The sequence below is a fragment of the Chenopodium quinoa genome, unplaced genomic scaffold (assembly GCF_001683475.1).
Source record: "Chenopodium quinoa cultivar QQ74 unplaced genomic scaffold, ASM168347v1, whole genome shotgun sequence".
NCBI classification, from domain to species: domain Eukaryota; kingdom Viridiplantae; phylum Streptophyta; class Magnoliopsida; order Caryophyllales; family Amaranthaceae; genus Chenopodium; species Chenopodium quinoa.
In genome coordinates, this window is record NW_018743920.1 from 9,090,103 (window position 1) to 9,108,376 (window position 18,274).

Sequence of the window (18,274 nt, forward strand, 5' to 3'; positions counted from 1 at the left end):
CCTCCAGGAGACCAGAGAGCAGGCAGGCTCTGATAAGGAGGTCTCCAACTCCCCAGCCGGCTCTGATGCCGGTCGCGTTCAAAGTAGCAGTAGCAGCTACTTAACCGAATCTGAGGATAGCGAGGAGGCGGAGAGGCCTTCTTGGGATAATAGGAACGATCCTCTCATGATCGCCGTCTCCTCTAAGGACCGCGAGCTCATGCGGGCTGCGCTGCCGGATTTTATCAAACGGCGGCCGCTGGGGGGTGACTATTCAATAAAAATCCCGGCTGCTCTGGGAACAATATGGTGGGAGGATGAACAACCGAACGCGAACGCTTGGTTCGGGTGCTACGAGGCGGCCTTCTTGGCCGGAGTCCGCTTCCCTCTCCACGACACAATAAAAGCCATACTTAGGGGGTATGGCCTGGGTCTCTGGCAATTAACCCCCAACTCATGGGTAAATATTTTAGGGTATATCGCCGCCTGCGAGATGCAGGGCCTCAACCCCGGCTGGGAGGCGTTTGCCCATATGCATTACTTGAGTAGGAGCCCAGGCGGCTGGAGAGCCTGGTATACCTTGACCACCCAGCCCAAATACCTTATGACCTTGGACAAGCCATCCAAATGGTCGGACTGGAAGCACCGGTTCTACTTGGTTAAGGCCCCAACTACGGCAGAGAACAGAGAATTCCGGATCTACAACCGGAAACCAGAACTCTTGGGAACAAAGTGCTGCCTGCCCCCTGTCCCGGAGGATGATAGAGAGACCATCCTTGACTCCGGGTTTTTTGAGTTAGTTCCTGACACCCTCTCATCCGGAGAGATAGTAAGGGTACCTAGAAACTGGGTGCCCAAACATGAATTTTTTAGGGACGAATGCTTCTTGTCCGTTTGTGGTCTAAGCAGCATGTTTAAAAAACGTATGTATTCGGAACTCAGCCGGTTTCTTTCGAACCGGATGCTTTTATTTCCTTGCTTGTTTATTATTCTAACCGTGTGCCTTCCTCTGCAGAAGAAGCCAAGAAAATGCTGCCCACCGAGAAGACACCGGCTAGGTCGGCTGCCGACATCCGGAAAGCCAATCTCGAGAAAAAACTTGCTGCCCAGGCGGCGAGGAAGGTATAACCGTCTGATCCTTCTCGTTTATTTCAATCCTTTTATCCCAGGACTTATATTTTTCTCGTTTACAGGACGGGAAGCAGATGCCCCGGTCCCTTCAAAAATAGGTCAGGCCTCCGCCGACCCAACAAGAGTCTGCATCCAAGGTGCAGAAGACAGCCGACCGTCAAACTACCGGCGGCAAATCAATAAAGGTCCCAGGCGGGCCTGGATCTGCGGATGTGCTTTCTGCCATCCCATTGAGGACCGCAACCGGTCCCTCTGAAGGCCGTTCGGGCCGCCAAGGTAACTTCGACCTTACACTGTTTGACCTGCCCATGTGGGTCAAGTCTTATTCACAGTCTCGATCGCAGCCGGGGGATTCTCCAATCAGCCGACAATCTATAGGCAGAGCATATGTGAGTTTCTCACCGTCTGTTTCTGGTGCAGATAATTCTCCCCGCTGGCCGGACGGGGCACAATATGCCCGGGCCATGCTGAAAGCCGTCCCCAGGGACGAGAAGGAGGCGATCCCTGGGATCAACTCCTTTAATGCCGACCGGGTGCTGGTCGACCTGGCCGACGTATGCTCCAACAACCATGCGGTAATTTTCTTGACGTGCATTTTTAAATATGCAGTATTAACCGGCTGTATTTTTGCAGGCTATGCTGCGCGTAGAGGGGCTCAAACGAGCTTATACCCGCAAGTCTGAAGAGGTAAGGAGAAGCAAACGGGCTGTTGATGACGCCCATAATGTTGCTGACTACTCTTTGTACATGCATGGCTTAGAATCTAAATCTATACGCATGGAACAGGCGGAGAAGACCAAGGCCCTCCAACAGCAGATTGATCAACTGAAAAACCAAGTTGACCAACTGCAGGCGTCCCTGGATGATGCCAATAAAAAGTTGGAGGAACAGAAAGAGCCCCTCCAACGGCTGAGCAAGGCGGAGACTGAAAATGGCCGCCTTGCCAAAGAGAATGAGCGCCTGCGCAAAGAGGCGGCTGCTGCCAATGAGAACTTCAAGGCCACCTTGGAGGCGGAGCAGGACAGGCTCATTGAGGAGAATGAGCTTGATTGTGCAAACCGGATGCGACGGGCGTTTTCCCTCATCCACCCGGAGACGGACTTCACCGTCTGAGAACTCGCCTTCAAATATTCTGATCTTGCCATTCTGGCCGAGGAGGCGAATGAGCCGGGGCCCGGACCCTATGATACTTGGGTTAGGGAGGAGATTGCGCGAAGGTAGGCGGAGGCTGCTGAAGAGGAAGAAGTTGTTCCTGAAGCCGACGCAGCCGCTCACCCTGATCCAAACCAGAACCAACCGGAAGAGGATCGGGTCACTGTTCGCCTGGAGTAGCAACTACCTCCCGGCCTGCGCGCCTTGCATTATCTTGTAATAGCGCCGGATGAGATGGGCTAAGCTGTAATAATTTTTATTTTGAATATTAACATTTTCACCGGCTGAGCCGGCTTTTGAATGCACTCTGCTTTTTATTTCTTTTATACATATTTCTGCGAGGATAACCAAAAGAACCCCGCCGGTAACACTGCCGCTTGGGTCTTCACAGACAGCAAAGAAATTTGCAAGGGTTGCCCAGAGGACCCCGCCGGTAACACTGCCGTCTGGGTCTTCGCAAACTAGGCGAAGAAATTTGCTAGGGTTGCCGCGAAGACCCCACCGGTAACACTGCCGTCTGGGTCTTCGCAAACTAGGCGAAGAAATTCCGACCCAAAACCAAACCGGATGGCGTCTGCCGTCTGGGTCTTCGCAAACTAGGCGAAGAAATTTGCTAGGGTTGCCAAGAGGACCCCACCGGTAACACTGCCGTCTGGGTCTTCGCAAACTAGGCGAAGAAATTCCGACCCAAAACCAAACCGGATGGCGTCTGCGTAATTGCCCCTGGATAGCGGTCTGGGTCTTTGCAAGCCAGGCTGCTATCCATATGATATAGCACGAATATATACACTAAGTGCCAACATTAGATTCGGCAGCCAGTCGGTTTATACTGAATTACCGGTCGGGACTTCGCAAAGGAATCACGCCAGATTAGGATGTCCATTCACCGGTTGGGCTTTTGCAAGCATACCTCTGAATGAATTATGGCCTAGACCAAATGTTTTTAGGCCTGCTCTTAGAGAGTCAGGCGGCGGTATTGAGTACCGGCTGAATTCTGGAAACAGCCTTTAGTGGTACTTCCAAAAAGTGGGCCGGCTGCAAGTTTGGGGTTGCTAGCCTGCCCTTTTTTTTTTGGTGCGAGGGATCGTCAGGCGGATTTGTCCGCCTGTGTGATCGCTTAGAACAATTTACCACCCAAATGGGAGATGTTCTCTTCGATGAATTCACCCGTATGGGTGTCACCGGATGCAAAAATTAGTTACTGGTGCCGCTTGTGGTAGGCACAAGACATGGCGGCTGTATACAAAATTGAATGTAATTCTCATCATTTGAAAATTTACAAAAGATGTACAATACTTAGAAGTAGTATTTTTTGAGGTTATCTACATTCCAAGTTCTAGGCAACTTTCTTCCGTCTGGAGTTTCCAGGCGGTAAGTGCCGTCTCGCACTTCTTCAAAGATCCGGTAGGGTCCCTCCCAATTTGGGGTTAATTTGCCTTGTTCATTGGCCCTACCGGTTGCCTCCATTTTGCGAAGCACAAAATCTCCTTCTTTCAAAGGTCTTTTACGAACCCGCTTGTTGTAGGCTCTAGTCATACGCAGACGATAGATCTCATGACGCAAGGCAGCATTCCCCCTTCGCTCTGGAAGAGCGTCTAATGCCAACCGCATGGCTTCCCAGTTAGCCTCTTCATCATATAACATAATGCGTAGAGTAGGCTCATAATGTTCAATGGGAAGAACCGCTTCAGTGCCGTATGTCATGAGAAATGGGGTCTCACCGGTTGCCCCCTTTTCGGTTGTCCGGATAGCCCAAAGGACATGAGGTAATTCCTCTGCCCATAGTCCACCGGCTCTTTCTACTTTCTTCTTTATCCCGTCTGAGATCAACTTGTTAAAAGCCTCAACTTGACCGTTTTCCTGAGGACGGCCAACGGATGTAAAATAATGGGAAATTCCTTGGTCTCCCAACCAGGTCTTCAGGATAGGCGTTTCGAACTGCGGCCCGTTGTCGAAAACCATGGACATTGGAACCCCGAACCGGGTGATGACGTTTCTCCAGATGAAATAAATCACGTCTTTCGTTTTAATCCCTTTTACCGCCTCTGCCTCAACCCATTTGGTGAAGTAGTCTACTGCTACAAGAATGTAGCGGCGGCCGCCTGTCGCAGGCGTATAAGCTCCCAAAATGTCCATGCCCCATTTAGCAAACGGAACCGGACTATGGATTGCCGTGAGATCTGTTGCCGGTTGATGTATCAACTTAGCGAATTTTTGGCACTTGTCGCATCTCTTTACTAGATCCATGGCATCCGCTTCAAGAGTGGGCCAGAAGTACCCTTGCCGCCTGGTTCTTCTGGCCAGGGACCTGCCGCCAATATGCGAGGCACAAAACCCCGCATGCAGATCTTCCAAAACTTCTCTCCCCCTATCCGGGGTTACACATTTCAAAAACGGCTGCAGGTATCCCTTCCGGAGGAGTTCCCCTTGATGCATAACAAAACTTGAAGCACGCTTCTTGAGCGCTGATGCTTCTGAAGGGTCATCCGGCAAGGTACCATCCGTCAAAAAAGACCGGATGGGATCCATCCAGGTAGCACTTCTGTCCAGGACTCCAATGGGATCATTCTGAATACTTCGTTTTTCAATGACTTCCCAAAAGACCGTCCTAGGAGCATCACAGGAGGCTGATGATGCCAACTTTGAGAGGGCATCCGCCTGATTGTTTTCAGACCGGGGCACCTGTCGCAGATGAAATTCATCGAAGGACCCAGCCTCCTCTTTGACCGCCTGCAAATATTTGATCATAGCCGGATGGGTGGCTTCGTAGTCGCCAAGGTATTGGCTAACGATCAGCTGTGAATCTGAGCAGGCGTCGACCTTTCTTGCACCGGCTGCCTTACACATGCGCATTCCGGCTAGCAGGGCTTCATACTCTGCCTCATTGTTGGAGGCTTGGAACTTAAACCGTAGTGCATATTCAAACTTATCTCCTTCCGGGGAATGACAGATAACACCTGCACCACAGCCGTTCACCGTAGAGCTGCCGTCTACAAATAACTTCCAGACCTGATCAGGGTTTTCCGGTTGCACCGGCCTAGTCATCTCGACAATGAAGTCGGCAAACGCCTGACCTTTCACTGCCCGCCTGGGTTCAAAATTTATCTCAAGGCCTTGTATTTCAACAGCCCACTTGATCATTCTACCGGATGACTCTATAGCAGTCATCGTGCGCTTGAGCGGCTGATCTGTGTATACCACAACCGGATGTGCCAAAAAATAAGGCTTCAACCGCTTGACTGCTACGAATAAGGCCAACCCAAATTTTTCGATCATGGGGTACCGGAGCTCAGCATTTTTAAGGACATGGCTGATGAAGTACACCGGCAGCTGAATGCCGTCTCTCTCAGCGAGGAGAACGGCACTAAGGGCGTGATCAGAGACGGCTAGGTACATGTACAGAACCTCCCGGGGTAGGGGGCTCACTAGCCTTGGCAAAGAATGCAAGTGCTGCTTAAGCCTCTGGAATGCCGCCTCTGCTTCTTCACCCCATTCAAACCTTGACCTCTTCCTGATTGCCTGGAAGAAATAGAGGCACTTGTCACCTGACCGGCTGAGGAACCTCCCCAATGCCGCCAGGCAACCGGTCAACTTCTGGACCTCTTTTACAGTGCGGGGAGACTTCATGTCAATTACCGCCTGTATTTTTTCCGGATTAGCTTCAATGCCTCTTTGGTCAATCAAGAATCCGAGAAACTTCCCAGACTCAACACCAAATACGCATTTCTGTGGGTTAAGCATGACCCGGTGCCGCCTGAGTGTGGTGAAGGTTTCTCGCAGGTCTGCTAGGTGATCCGTCTGTAGCTTGGATTTGACTATCATGTCATCGATATACGCCTCTACATTCCTGCCAATCTGGTTGATAAAAACGGTGTTTATCATGCGCTGGAATGTAGCCGGTGCATTCTTCAACCCAAACGGCATCACCGTATAGCAGAATAACCCCTGATCAGTGACGAAAGCTGTCTTCTCCTGATCTTTCTTCCAGAGGGGTATTTGATGGAAGCCGGAATAGGCATCCATAAAGCTCATTAGCGCATGGCCGGCTGTTGAGTCGACTAGGCTGTCAATCTTTGGAAGCGGGTAGCTATCTTTTGGGCATGCTTTGTTCAGATCTGTGTAATCCACACACATCCGCCAAGTACCGTTCGGCTTCTTTACTAGAACGACATTTGCCACCCAATCCGGGTAGTAGCATTGCCTAATGAACCCAGCATCCAACAACTTTTTGACCTCAGCCGCTGCCGCTTGAGATCTTTCTCCACCATGATCCCTCTTTTTCTGCCTAACCGGCTGCTTTTTGGGATCTACGGCTAACTTGTGGACAGCAAGATCCGGGCTGACGCCTGGCATCTCTTCCACTTCAAAGGCAAAGATGTCTTTGAATTCCTTCAGCAGCTGGAGCAAGCCTTCTCCCAACCGTTCGAAGGCTACCGTCCCGACCTTGACTGTTCTTTCGGGACGGCTGTCATCTAGGATGACATCAAGGCAGTCACCAGCCGGCTGAGGTCGTTGGTCATCTAACCTTTCCCCGGCTAGTGATTGCTATTTCTCCTTTTTGACGGGTGCCAGTTGGTCCACCTTTCTTTTCTTACCGGCTGCCCTTGGAGCCGGGACTGCTGGGTCGCAGTTATCAATATCTATGGGCTCACCCTGGCCGGCTGCACCCATAGTTGTCTTGACGTCAGAGAGATAGCACTCTCTTGCCGTCTTCTGGTCCCCGCTTAGGGCACCGACTGTACCATCATCCTTTTGAAACTTGACCAACATGAGGGACGGGATGATGACAGCCTTAGATGCGTTGAGGGTAGGACGGCCAAATATCATGTTGTAGGCGGACAGCTCCTCCACAACTAAAAACTTGACTATCATGTGGCGTCCTTGCCCCTTTTCACCCAGCCGGATCGGAAGATCTATGCTTCCGACCGGATGCACTACTCCACCCCCAAAACCGACTAGTGGGTGAGGAGCCTGGTGCATGTTACCGGATGTGTACTTAAGCTTGGTCAAGCACTGATAACTGATTAGGTTAGACGAGCTCCCGGTGTCTATTAGGATCCGGCCAACCTTCTGGTTGGCAACCTTGCATTCGATGACGATGGGGTCATCATGAGGCCGCCTGACCTTGCCCCGGTCCTTTTCAGAAATAAGGACCTCAGGGAAGATGTCTTTCGACGCCTGGCCCTCATCCACTGAGTTGACCAGCTTCCTGATGTTGTCTTTGGTGCCCCGGATGGTAGGACCCCCTCCGGCAAAACCGCCTGCTATGGTGAAGATGGTCTCTTCATCCGTCTCGGAGTTTACTGGGCCGGTTTTTGCCGCCTGCCCTTTCTTGACCTGGGTATTACCCTTAGCCTTGGGTAGGTAGGATTTTAGGGCCCCCTCATCTGCCAGACGGTCCAATAGCCGCCTGAGGCTATAGCAGCCATTGGTGTCGTGGCCAACATCCTCGTGGTATTGGCAATACTTGCTCTTGTCCCGTTTACTCACGGGGCTTTTCATTTCAGCCGGTTTGTCGAGAGACATCCGGTCTTTGATTTCCAGGAGGATGGTGGAGCAATCTTTTGTGAACTCGTATTTGGGGACATACGGTTCCGACTTCCGCCTGATCTTCTGGGCCGGCTGTCCTGATCGGTCAGCTGCCCAGACCCCTTTTCTCTTTTCTTCCTTTCTTGCCGGCTGATGCTGTTGCCGGCTCTCTTTTTTGTCAGACTTTTTAGAATCCGACGGCTGCTTGACAGCACAAAGCTCCGTCGCCTGTATATAGGCTTCAGCTTCAATTAACGCCTCTTGGAGGGTAGCAACCCTCTTCCGGACGAGGTCAAACTTAAAGGTCGACCCATCCTTCAGACCTCGAAAGAAGTCTGTATAGGCCACTTCGTCTGATAGTCCTGGAATCTGAATTTTCATCAGATTGAACCGTCTGACGTATGACCAGAGGCCCTCCCGGTCGCCCTGCTGTATTGCCCCTAGGTCGAGGCTAGTCTTTTTGGCAGGAATATTCATTGAGAAATTTGACGTAAACAAGTACGCCAAAGTTCGAAAGCTGTTGATGCAACCGGCTGGTAGGTTACCAAACCACCGCTGGGCTATGCCCTTGAGGGTAGCCGGGAAGCATCGACACCAGACGACATCCTCTAACCCCTGAAGGTACATGAGGTTAGAGTAGGCCATTAGATGGTCTTCTGGGTTGGTGGTGCCGTCATAGGCCCCCACCAAAACATTCTTGATCTTAGGCGGCTGTGCCGCCTGGGTTATCTCGGGTGAGAACGCCGTTGGCTGTTCCCCCAAATTTAGCAGGCGCAGCTGCCAGTCCGTGGGTTGGTACGGCTGCTGCGCTTGCCCACCGAAAAGACCCGGTGACATAAAAGGGGATCCACCCAACCCATTCGGTGTGCCGAATAAGCCAGGCTGGATCACTTTGGGTCCAGACCGGGCAGAAGCTTCGCCCGTCTGGCTCCCAGGGTTCGTTCCCGTACGCCTGTGTGAGACGTCATGGAAACTGTCCGGGAAGGTCGACGTTGAGGCCGACGCAGACGCCTGACCTCGCTTCTCTTGGAGAAATGTGCGGGCGTCTGAGAATGTTTTCTTGGAGCCATCCGGCTGTACGTGCCGGATGGCCTTTCGCAGCTCCCCTTGAGGAAAACGGAGTCTGCTTGGATCAAACCTTAAGCCCTCCCCCTCCTTTGGCTTGGGATGAGGGGTAGGAACTCGTTCTTTGACCACCTTCTTTCCAGAAGGCTTCTTGGCCGGCTGACCCTTCTTTGGAGTAGCTGACCGGATGAGGCTCTTGATCTCACCCTTGAAACTATTCATGAAAGACATGAGTTCGTTTCTTGTAACGGGAGCTGAGCCCTCCACCGTCTGGGCAATTCCAGCCGGTTGCCCGGCTGGGTTGCTGGGAGCAGCTTGGCTGATTTCCCGTTCTCTTCTATCTTTAGCACGAGGGTGCTTCGTTCTGAAAGACCCATCCGGGGCCACATATGTTTCAATTTCGTCTCCACTTTCATGGTCCGTCTGGACCTCAGGCTCGACCACAGGCCGTTTGCCCTGATTCGGTGACACAGTATCAGAAGTCATCTTAGAAGTACTCTCCCCACAGACGGCGCCAAATGTTTCGGGGTTTTTTGATGTGTCCTGCGGGAGAGTTACAATTCCAAGAATGCCCTTCGACGCCTGTGCCTGCAAAATCACGAAGACTCCTGGAAGTAGGAGCTCCGCCTCCGACGATCAAGTTAGTAAAGATACGGGAGGTAGGATGCACGTAATGTAGAAGTTACTTCTCGCGTAATGGGAGAATTCCGCAATTAATATTGCTCGGGGGAAGTGTTTTTCTTTTTGAGGAGTATTCAATGTGAATAATAAATGCTCCGCCCCCCATTAATGAGGGTCCTTCCACTATTTATAGTGGGGAAGGGATGGTTCTCCTTTTAGGGTTTAGAGGACACGTGTCAGCAGAGGATTGGAGCCCTGCTGACCAACGGCTGGATGCCACGTGTCACTAGGCCATTGGGCCACGTGTTTAGGGTATTTTTACCCCAAACAAACACCACCACCGCAACAACCTCTGACAACACCAACACCGAAAACAGATCTACATTTAATTTTGGTTAGAATTAGATCTAGTTTTATTTTGTTCAAATTTTCAATGTATAACTTTTTTTTTTATTGTGTATTTAAAATATTTGAGATAATTGTATAGTATAATTTGTTTTTGTTAAATTTCGAATTTTGTGTTGATTTTAGATCTGTTTATTTAATTTTGAATTTCTAGTTTTTATTTAATGTTTTGATTTTTTTTTTTTTTTTTTTTGTTTGGTCACGGGTTAGAGGTTTTTTGGTGGGTGGTGAGGTGGGTTATGGTGGGTGGGTTCGGGTCTTGTAGGTGAAGATGGTTGGTTAGGGTTAAGGTGGTGGATCTGGTGGGGTTAAGCGGGTTAATGGCGGTGGTGGGTTAAGGGTGTGGTTAGGCGTGGGGGTTTTGGGTTAGAGAGTTTTGGTGGGTTAAGGTGTGGTGGGTTACGGTGGTGGGTTAAGGTGGTGGATCTGGTGGGTTAAGGTGGTGGTTTATGGTGGTAGGATTGGTGGGTGAGGGCGAGGTAAGTTTTTTTTTCTTTTTTTTTTCCGATAGGTTCCGACGGATTATTCTATCGGATGGTATAGTATAACGACGGAAACATTTCCGTCAGAACTTTGCGACGGAATTCCCAATAAAGTCAAACTTGACTCCGACAACCTTAATTCCGTCGGAATGGACCTTTCCGAAGGAAATTCCCTCGGAATATAGCCAAATTCCTACAAAATCTAATGCGACGGTGCCTTCCAACGGAATTCCGTCGGAAACAGGCATTTTCGACGGAATTTCAGGATATTCCGAGGGATTATTTCCGTCGTTGATTAGTTGTTTTCTAGCAGTGTTCTTCTCTCCTCTTCTTTCCCCTCCTTCTCACACCAACACCACCGTATGTCACACCAACACCGCCGGAAATCCGTCGCGACGCAGCCAACACCACCACCTTTGATTTTGTTTTGATTATTGTAAAGGTTTTTTAGGCCAAATTCGACCATTAAAAGCCTAGATCTAGACTTTTCATGGTCGAATTTGGCCTTGTTAAACCGTTTACGTGGTGAAATTCGAAGTCCATTTCAATTTAAGGTATGTTTTATGTTTTAATTTTTTTGCTTTTGTTTCTGAATTTTTTTACTTTATTTTTTTTAAAATTTTTGGGTTAGGAGATTCGGTGGTGGTGGTGGGTGTGGCTAATGTGTGTGCGTGTGGTGGGCGGTGATGGGATTCGGTGGTGGTGGTGGTTTTTGTGTGTGCGTGTGGTGGGTGTGGTTTTTGTGTGTGCGTGTGGTGGGTGATGATGGGATTCGGTTAGGGTTAGGGTTGTAGATCTGGGTTCGTTTGGATGGGGTTCATTTGGGTGGTAGATCTGGATTGGGTGGGTTTGGGTTGGGTGGGGAATCTGGTGGTGGGTTAGGGTTCAGTGGTGGTCATGGTGGGTTAGGGGGTGGCTAATGGGGTTACGGTGGTGGGGTGGTTAGGGGTTACGGTGGTACGTTCTGGTGGGTGGGGGTGGTGGGTTAGGGGGTGGTGGTGGGGTGGGTTGGGGTGGTGAGCAGGGATGTGGGCAGTGGTGGATCTGGGTGGGGTAAGGGTTAAGGGTGGGGCTGTTTTTTTTTTTTTTTTTTTTTTTATTATTGACATTTCCGACGGAAATTTCCGTCGGAATATACCTCTTCCGACGAAAATTTCCGTCGGAAACCTCTCCAACTCCGACGGAAATTTCTGTCGGAAAATTGCGACGGAATTTCTATTAAAGTTTAAAAAAGCGCCGACAGAAATAAATCTGTCAGAAACCAGCCTTCCGACGGAATTTTTAGTCGAAAAAGGTCGAATTTCCTACAAAAGGTTTTACGATAGACTGATTCCGACGAAATTCCGTCGGAAGACCATTTTCCGACGGAATTTCTGATGTTTCCGACTGATTTTTTCCGTCAGAATCAAGTTGTTTTCTTGTAGTGCCTCCTTCACCCTCGAAACCCTAGGTGCTAGGGTTTCGAGGGTGGGGGAGGGTCGGACGACGGGTTTTACGGGGAGTGAGGGATGCTTTTCGGGGGAGGGATGTTTCTAGGGTTTTTCGGGGCTGAGGGATGTTTTTGGGGGAGGGGAGAGCTGTGCGGCTGCCGGCGAGGGGCAGGGGAGGGCCGGCGAAGGGCGGCGAATGGTTAGGGAGGTGTGGCGAGTGGTTTGGTGGATGGATAGTGGCTGGATGGTGGCTGGAAAAGGTGGAAAGTGAATTAATTGGTGGTTATGTGGTGGTGGGATTATTTCCCTTTGTTTTTAAAGCAAACAACATAAAGAATGTAAGGTTTTTCAATTCCATTCTTTTCCATTCCCTTTGTTCATTCCATTCCATTTACCTCGTGCGAACCAAACGACCCCTTAATTAGTTGAAATAAAAGCTAATTGTCAATTTATTTCAAAAAAAAAAACAACAAAAAAAACCTTATTGTCAATGATGAGCAAGATGAAAGGTGCATGCTAAAACTTTAAATTTGCCAAACAAATAAGTTTAAAAACACAAATTCTATAGCAATATCTATCGATATTTCCATTTCCATATCTACTAGCCACCAGGCCATTGAGCTTTCAATTCCTTGATTCGCCCCTATAAAAGGTTTACGACTCCACTAAAGAAAGTCATAGAACCATATATGAGTCAAACTGCCATGCATCTTCCCAGCTTTGCGACGCAAGCTTCATAACTTCCAAACTTCCTAGTTCTCGATTCAAGGCACTATTCTTACATATTGAGGACATGAGACAAGAAAACAAATAAGAAATTTAAAAAGATAAAGTAAAACAGTTAATCCATGAAATTTAAATGATTTAATATTGAAGCCATTTAAATAATTACATCTTTTATTATTTCATATGAGAAAGGGTTCAATATTTCTTGAAACTTTTGTGACATGCTAAAATCTAGACTAACCTTAATGGAATTTTAATTTCTAAGTCACTAGAGTTAAAACCAACCCGTCATCTTTGTTGAGAAAATAATAGTTGTAACCATGAAAAACGATTCTCAATTGTAGATCTCATAATTGGTAAAGATGCATTAACGGTTTTGACCTAGAAGCTTAATTTGCCACCAATTGGTATGAGGTTCAATTCTCAGTGACAATTGTTGCCCAACACGGTAACACAACTACCTTTCAACTACGTACCTACATAGATCTTTAAGATCGATTTGGGAGAACACATACATTTAGGGCTTTCACCTTGCCTTTTGTGTTTCTCCGTGATATTACTCAATATATAGCTCCAATAAGTGAAATTGAAAAAAAAGTCGTATTTATAGAAGAGAGGAAACAAGAAAATAAATAAAGCTCAGCCGATTTGTCGTTTAGCATGCAACACCTAAAGTCGTTCGCAGACTTCAAAGTTCCGCACGATCTTACGCGCAGGACGACCTTGAGTTATACGTAGGAGCAAGCTATAGGTCGTACTTGATCAAGCGCGAGGATAACATTCTCCGTTTTACATTACTCCATACAATTCCAATTATCAACGACCTCGGTTCTCAACATCGATCGTACCATGGCTCCAAGTCACCAACACGGCCTCACCGCCTCACGGGTTGAAAAAAGAGCTGGACTCCAAACAAGTACACCGTACGAACTAGTATGATTATTTATCATCATAAGTTCAGAATAGATCAAATTCTGAAATTAAAATAATCAAAAAGCCCAAAAATGAAATAGATTTATATAGTTCAGAACTTCAGACTTTAGTGTGGGTTGAGAATGAGATAATTACGATGACTACATTATTGTATGCTAACTAAATCGAGTAAAATGCCTTTTCTCACTCTGAGGTCAAACCAATTAACTATGGTTACTCTCATGGAGTCAGTGTACAACTAAACTAAAACCCTCTTTCTCTCTCCTCTTTCCTCCCCCTTCTCTCTATACTTCACTGAGTTCCGAGTTCAAACGGCCGCCGATCGAAGATATGAGGTCACCCCCCAAATCTCCGGCGACCATGTCGGCGCAACCGGAGCCGATCGAGGTGGTTCATGCCGGAAAGCGGCCGGAAATGCGATTGGTTCCAATTCTTCCGAACATTCCAGAATTTGAGCTTCCTGATGGCTGGATTGTTGAAGTCCGCCCTCGTGGTCCTACTTCCTCTATTAAGATGTCTGACAAGGTCTATTTTCTTCCTAATCTTTACTATTTTTGCTCAATTTTATTCATTATTTATATAATTTGTTGTTATTGGTTTGTTGATATTGTGTTCTGGAAGTGATGATTGATTTTTTTATTGTGTTTTGTGGTTAATTGTAGTGTTTTGTAGTGTTTTAGTGTTTTTCTACTGTTTAATTGTTAGAATTAAAGTGCAGTAAATGATTGTTTTTAAGTTGATTTTTTTAATTTGATTGACGTTTAGGGGAATGATATTGTTTAGGTATAGAGGGTGTTGAATTAATGCTTTCTAGAGATTCATGAGAATTTCCTCTGTTTTTAAAGGATTTGTTGCTGACTTGCTGTTGGTTTGGACCCAATTTAGATGTTTTGCGGCACGTGTAACACGGGCGCGTATTATTTACGCGCCCCACGGGCCATACCCCACTCGCGAGGCCAGTATGCGTTTTTATTGATACGACTGCGTGGATAGCACGTTCCAATCACTTAGTAACAAGTCAGTCGAAGCAATGTAGAGACGTGATTACAACGGATTGGACCATGTATCACACGCAGTCGATATATTAGTATTATTAATTGTGTTAAGTACATTTGATACATGGTCCAATCACGTTATAATCACGTTACATCTCTACATTGTTCCGACCGACTTGTTACTCTATACAAAGTACCATTCAATCACAGTTCTGCGAAATGACATGGAAATTATTAATTGATTATTGTAAAGCAAATGTTGATTGTTAAACACATACTTTGTATTATACATTTTACCTTGCTTTACATATTTCTTAACATGCTATGGAATGAATATGAAAACATGGACTCACTAGCTACCATTTGATACAAGAGGTGTTTAAGCTAAAGGTGGTTCAGGCTTTTGTGCATTACCTATGTGATTCAGTTTGATGTTCTGACGAATATATAAGTTTTACACTTGTGCATACCAATATTTTGCGTATCCATTGTATTAGTCTCTATGGTCATTCAGTATAGTGTACTCTTACACCAGACATTTTGCCCTATAGTCCCTATTGCAAACAACTTGAGATTTTTTCTACTATAATACTATTTCCTAAGAGAAACTTTTGGCTCTTTCATTCTTGAAACAAGTATTCTCCTTGTATCTTTACATAGAACATGGTAGCAAATATCTATTCCCAGGATCTGATTATTTGATAATTGACTTTAACTACATAGTACTTTCTTTCCTTGCTTAACCAAGCCTGTATCTATTCCTTGGGGCCTCTGAGCAGTTTCTGATTTCTGCCAAATTAATCATTCCATCTCTCTGGAGACAAACTTGTCTACAAATTCCAGGATCACTCACCAGTCACCAGCATCGACAAGGAGCTGTATGGTTCTTAAATAATGCTACTTTAATAATTTTCTATATGGAAGATATGAACAAACTGAGTGATAAAATTGTTATTTAATTGTATCTCAAAACTTGGTGAATTGAAAGAACATTTGGAGATGCTGGCAAAGTATACTGCGTTGTCTGCGTATGATTTCTTCACTAGTCTACTGCATTATTTTTATTAATACAAAGTTTTCTTTCTTGCTATGCTAATCTTCATAAGTATATTCTATTTCCACTTCAGCTTGTTACTAGCTATTCTATCTATTGTTCCTGTTCTTGTATTTATCAAAATGGGATATTTATGATTACCTTTTTTCAGTATTATTATGAGCCTGGAACTGGACGTAAGTTCCGTTCTCTGATATCTGTTCAGCGGTACTTATCTGGAGAGGAAGATGTTGTTGTGCCCAGGAGTAAGCCATCCAATAAGCAGCCATCCAATAGTCTGGTGGTGAGTTAGTCTAGAGAAATATTAATTGGTCTATTTGTACTTCACTTCTTATCTTGCTAACTATGGTTGCTGTTGTATATATTTTTTCAGCCTTATCAACATTCTGGTACCGTTAGGAGAATCGTCTATGGCGGGAAGGTAAATGATGAATTTATGAATTTGCATCCCTGGTCAATAGTAGTCAGAAGGATAATTCTCGATTTCCAGAACAAAGCTGTCTTATCATTCTCAATTACCGTTGCAAATGGCTCCAGGTCTTGAGGCCAGATGAATTAGAGGAGGCACGCCGGGCAAAATTGGATGACATTGTTCCTGAAACTTTTCAGCCTAAATCATCTTCCATTCTTCCTGATGGCTGGATAGTGGAGGAAATTCCACGAAAATGTGGTACTAGATGCGACAGGGTACTTTCTTTATCCATCTTTGCCTCGATGTTGTAAAAATGCTATTATCCTCCAAAACTCATGCTTATTAGTTATATGCATTCAAGCTTGTATATCGTCTATAAGTGAAGTTTTGATTGAGTATTCCAGTGTTTGGTTTCAGATAATTGTTTTTGTCTTGCTTACATTCACAAAACCTTGATGCTGCAGAAAACGTGTAGAAGTTTGTGTGCATTGCTTAAGAAAATCAAGATCCTTTTTTTGAGTGATTTAATTATGGTTATTTTGCCATTTTCTTACATGGCTCTGCTTTTGTTCATTTTTTGCTATCAGTAGTCTTTCTTGTAAAGACCTGTCTTTATACTGAAAAACAATCATAATTTCTTTCTTTCTATGTGCATTGTCTTCATGCTTGAATATTAAAAATTGAGGTACAACCGTACAACATTTAGAGGTCATACATTTTGTCATGGGCCCTCATGGCCACTTGAGTTTGTATACTTTTGTATCTATAAATCTTATTTTCTGCAGCATTAATATGGTAGCAGAAGGCAACACTTACTTTTATTGGGGAGTTAGGGATAGATAAGAGACAAGTTGCAACATTTACAGCTGATTGCAACGCAAAATTTATCTCTGCAGTGTTAATATGGAAGCAGAAGGTAAGGCTTATTTTAATTGGGGAGAGGGAATGTAGACCACAATTCCTTTCACGGTGACAATTGGAATGACTGAAGAATAGTAAATATTTTTTCAGTTCAAGGGTTTTGGTGGGAATTAAACATGATTTTGATTGGTATTGCTTTTTATTTGTTGAAATTGTGGGGCACTGTTCATTTCTGATGAGTCTTGCCTGACCTTTATACTTGCATTCTAGTTTCTTGTAAAAATCTTCCCATGTAGTGTCTTTCCCTGCTGTATTTTGTGATTCTGGTTTATTTGGATGATTAGAAATGATAGCTTTAATTGTGAACCGGAGATTTGACATCTTTATTTGCAGTATTATATTGAGCCAAGAAATGGTCAGAAATTTCGATCAGTACCAGAAGTTCAGAAATATCTGGCATCACATAAACATAGCTCTAAAAGCAAGGCATTAACTTTGAAAAATCATTCAACTGTAAGTAGTACAATTGACTCTATGTATTTGCTGTTGTGTCTACCAGTATTTTGATTATTGATACAATACCATCTTTACAGGCTCCACGAAGTCCAGCTCCAAGGAAGAAGAACACTTCACTTAAGACGTTCAAGACGTCAATGTTCAGGACATTCAGGACGTCAATTATTGATCTTACAAATCCCCCAGAAAAGATTAATTGGGTATATAGCGGTGATGGGAGAGATAACTGGAGCCCACTTGTAGAAGAATGCATGCTTCCAGATTATATAAAAGAACAATGGGAAGAAACTTTCTTGCTTGGTATGAATGGATGGAAGCATCGAGTCCCACAGGTATTTTTATTCCCTGTCATTAGTTATTGACTTTAATTTATTAATAGTCCTTCTCATATTACCATTTCCAAAAATATGTATAGTATCATTTATTAATTGCTGGGCAAATTTCTGAATTATGCAGCTGACGATGGGTGAGAGCCTTCAGGCAACAAATGCATAAAGTGGAGATCCATTCTCCTGCTGTAAATTTTATCCCGTCGTTGATCTATCTTGAACTGAACTGATGTGTACAGTATTAAAAATGTTGAGGATTTGAATCTCTGTTAAAATGTTTTCCCTTAGCGGCTTAGTTGCCGATGTTGAACAAATATTGGGTTTACCTCCCTTTCACGTAGTTGCCTATACTGCGGCTTCATGATTATGTCCAAGGAAGCTTCCCCTACCCAATAGGTACCAGAAATAAGGGTGTTAGTGTTTCTGTTGCATTATGGATTTGTGGAACTATTTATGAAGCCTTGTTTATTCAATGGTGCCAAAAACATTTCCTCTGTTTTTTATATGTGATACTGATGTTGAACGAAGAATATAGATTAATAGTGATTTTACTTGTAAACATGAAAGATTTAATTGTGTTTTAAGAAATTAACAGGCCAAAAAAAAGAAAACAAGTGATAAAATTACAGTATTGCTGATATTCATCTAGATTAA

The 18,274-nt window shown here is 45.5% G+C and overlaps 2 protein-coding genes across 2 annotated transcripts; both read left to right on the forward strand.

Moving 5' to 3' along the window:
• The first annotated feature begins 1,631 nt into the window (after window positions 1-1,631).
• Window positions 1,632-2,223, forward strand: LOC110688613 (tropomyosin-like). Its single transcript, XM_021865376.1, has 2 exons — window positions 1,632-1,664; window positions 1,744-2,223. Exon 2 carries the CDS (start codon window positions 1,747-1,749, stop codon window positions 2,221-2,223), a length of 477 nt encoding a protein of 158 aa, XP_021721068.1. The 5' UTR covers window positions 1,632-1,664; window positions 1,744-1,746.
• A 10,974-nt stretch (window positions 2,224-13,197) lies between these two features.
• LOC110688476 (methyl-CpG-binding domain-containing protein 7-like) lies at window positions 13,198-18,093 on the forward strand. Its single transcript, XM_021865234.1, has 7 exons — window positions 13,198-13,978; window positions 15,654-15,785; window positions 15,876-15,923; window positions 16,040-16,189; window positions 17,169-17,288; window positions 17,369-17,623; window positions 17,748-18,093. Exons 1-7 carry the CDS (start codon window positions 13,784-13,786, stop codon window positions 17,784-17,786), a joined length of 939 nt encoding a protein of 312 aa, XP_021720926.1. The 5' UTR covers window positions 13,198-13,783; the 3' UTR covers window positions 17,787-18,093.
• Window positions 18,094-18,274: the final 181 nt, after the last annotated feature.